The 2,620-nt window shown below is 36.6% G+C and overlaps 1 protein-coding gene across 2 annotated transcripts in view; it reads left to right on the forward strand.

The window, feature by feature from the left end:
* The window catches only part of DUS4L (dihydrouridine synthase 4 like), a 42,530-nt gene extending 39,910 nt beyond the window's left edge, over positions 1–2,620 (forward strand). For both annotated transcript variants that reach the window (XM_075024858.1, XM_075024857.1), the window contains 2 exons: positions 119–219; positions 1,622–2,620. In XM_075024858.1, coding sequence (XP_074880959.1) covers positions 119–219; positions 1,622–1,660 — 140 coding nt within the window. In that variant the 3' untranslated portion in view covers positions 1,661–2,620. The remainder of the gene's footprint in view (positions 1–118; positions 220–1,621) is intronic.

Below are 2,620 nucleotides of genomic sequence, written 5' to 3' on the forward strand. Positions count from 1 at the left end.
TAAGCTTTTTTTAGAGGAAGGACTGTCTAGTGCAGTGGAGCCTTAACACATAACTAGGGCTCTGAGGAACTGCAGGAATATAAGTAATAATTAAAACAAGAATTCTGATATTTTACAGCTCTCCACAAGGCAAATAATGAAGTGACTGCAGTTAAAAAGCAGTCTGAAGGCCTTAAAAGAGAATATGATCATCTGATGAAAGAATATGAACGGCTTCAGGTAGGTAGTTCTGGATGGCTATATGAGCATGATGATCTGAAATTGTACCAGCAAAATTCTGCTTGTTGGTTATTTATTATGCAAGAGAATTTACCAAAATCTTTAGCATAAAGTTACAATGGGCAACCCTCCTTAAACTTCATCAAAATGGTAGAATTTTGTTTTTCAAGGACTGGACAGCTAAGCTATGAGCATTTTCTTTTTTGCACTTCAGGTGACAAAGCTCAGGTCATTGTTAGACTCAATTTTGCTGTCACTTGGGAAATAAGATTCAGATAGTTTTGCACGTGATGATCAAACTGAAATCTTGTAAGAAAATGATAGGAGTATTGTGTGTGTGTGGTATATATAAGAGTAATTTTATTTTGTTTGCTCTTTAAACATGTTTTTGCAATACTGGATTATAAATGTTGCAATACTGTTGATATGCAAGAACAAAACCAAAACAAAAACCCCAAGCCTAGCCTAAAAACAGGCTACTATAAAAATTCAAACTGAAGTACAAAATAATAAAAAACCTACATAGCAAGCAAAAGCTGAATTAGCAGTTTGATTCAGTTTGTATATGTGCATGGCTATAATACCCATAATATATGCAGTAATTATTTCTTGTAGAACTGAGAGCCCTGCCTGTTCTTTAAGTTGTCTGACAGGTGTTTGTATGTTCCATACATAACATCTGTCTCAGAGTTCAACCAAAATTGAATAAAAATGAAAGTTAACCTGTTTACAAAGAATGGGCTTGGAAGAAAATATGATTGATGTTAAAATTATGGTGACCTGCTTTTCAAGAGGAGCTATTTGTTGGTCCTGTATTAATAAAATTAAAAACCAAAAAGGCAAATTTGAGCTGGTTATAATCTTTCCCGTACTCTGTAAAGCTGCTTACTGATTCCCAGCCTCACCCTATACTCTTAGAGAGATTGCTCAACTGATCTCTGTATTTGAATTAAGACCACCATGCATGTCCTATCTTTGTTGTGCTTCCCTGTGTAATGAGCCGTAGTAGTCCTGCTGCATTTCTAACAGCCTTGTGGTCTAGAACACACATCCTTGCAGTTTTCTGTGTTTGCCTCTGAATGGAAAGAACAGAAGGTACTGAGCACACAGTAGATGCAGCTCCTAGGGATAAATAAGCTGATAACAGAAAATGTTTTCTGCTGAGTTTGCTGCACAGTTCAGCTGTAACGTGAACAGGGAGCGGAAGAAGGCTGCATGGCTGTTACTGTACTAGGATCAGAAGCGCACGTGTCGTGGGGTAGTATTGATGGGACTACAGCTTTGAAGGGTGTATAGTGAACAAATCAGGTATGACTGCAAGGGGGCAAAACATGGCATCTGGAGTCAATAGTTTCTGATCTTGCCAAGCACAAAAAAATATTTTTAATCTGTCTTTTTTCAGGGCAGTTTAAATGAAGCAGAAGACAAGAAAGACCAGTAGGGGCATCTAAGGCGGATGACATCGGTACAGCTGCTTCAATGAGAAAAGCCTTGTGATGTTTAGGCTCCTGATGCATATCTGAAACAAAACTTCAGTTTTCTGAAAAGCACGTGCACTGTAGGTCACTATTGAGATTCCTTTAACATACCTTGGTTGCCAAAATATTCTGTGTTGCAAATAAAATGTTAAGTGACTTACCTGATTTACCATGGAGTTTGTCACTGCTCTTGTGAGGAGAAACTCGAAAATCTTTCAATTCCATCTGGAGCAACTTGACTGTTCTCCAAGCTTTTGCCTTCCAGAACGGTAACAGATCATGGACTATTTGTTTGTAGCATTTGAGTGAGGTTGTGTATCACGCTATGTCATAAAAACACAATTACCTAAACCTCCTTTGTAACACCTGTTTGGAGTCTTCAAAAATTCAGTTACCAGTGAGTTAAGAAGGCTGAAAGGTTTTCATCAGCCATTCCACTTCTGTGGAAAATTGAATGACAATCAATCTAAGGAACATAAAGAAAGAAGGAAAACTGCATTTCTAAATCCATCTCACTAGCTTGTGACTTTCACTTAGCCACATGGATGAATGTATTTTAACAATATTTTGCATGCCTCTGGTTTATATTTCTTTAATATATGGGGTTATTTCAGTTTTCATAACCAAAGCTTTGGGTTGATTGGTTCTAACATCCTGTATTTTTACACTGTTTACATTTGTTTACTCTGTATGTGCCCCTAACTTCTTTTGCCTTGCTAAGTAAAAATTCTTTTTAAATGTAGATAGTTGGGTTTGTTTTGTTTTGTTTTCATGGATACGATACCTCGAATAAATGTGCACTGTTTTGCATAAGCCCTTTTTGGCATTCAGAAAGTTGTTTTGAGTTTCTTTTTTGTTAGTTGGTTCCAGTTTATATTTGAAAGTTGGATATGTTTGCTATATTAAAAAAGTGTTTAAGTTCA

Source organism: Buteo buteo, chromosome 4, assembly GCF_964188355.1.
Source record: "Buteo buteo chromosome 4, bButBut1.hap1.1, whole genome shotgun sequence".
Taxonomy (NCBI): domain Eukaryota; kingdom Metazoa; phylum Chordata; class Aves; order Accipitriformes; family Accipitridae; genus Buteo; species Buteo buteo.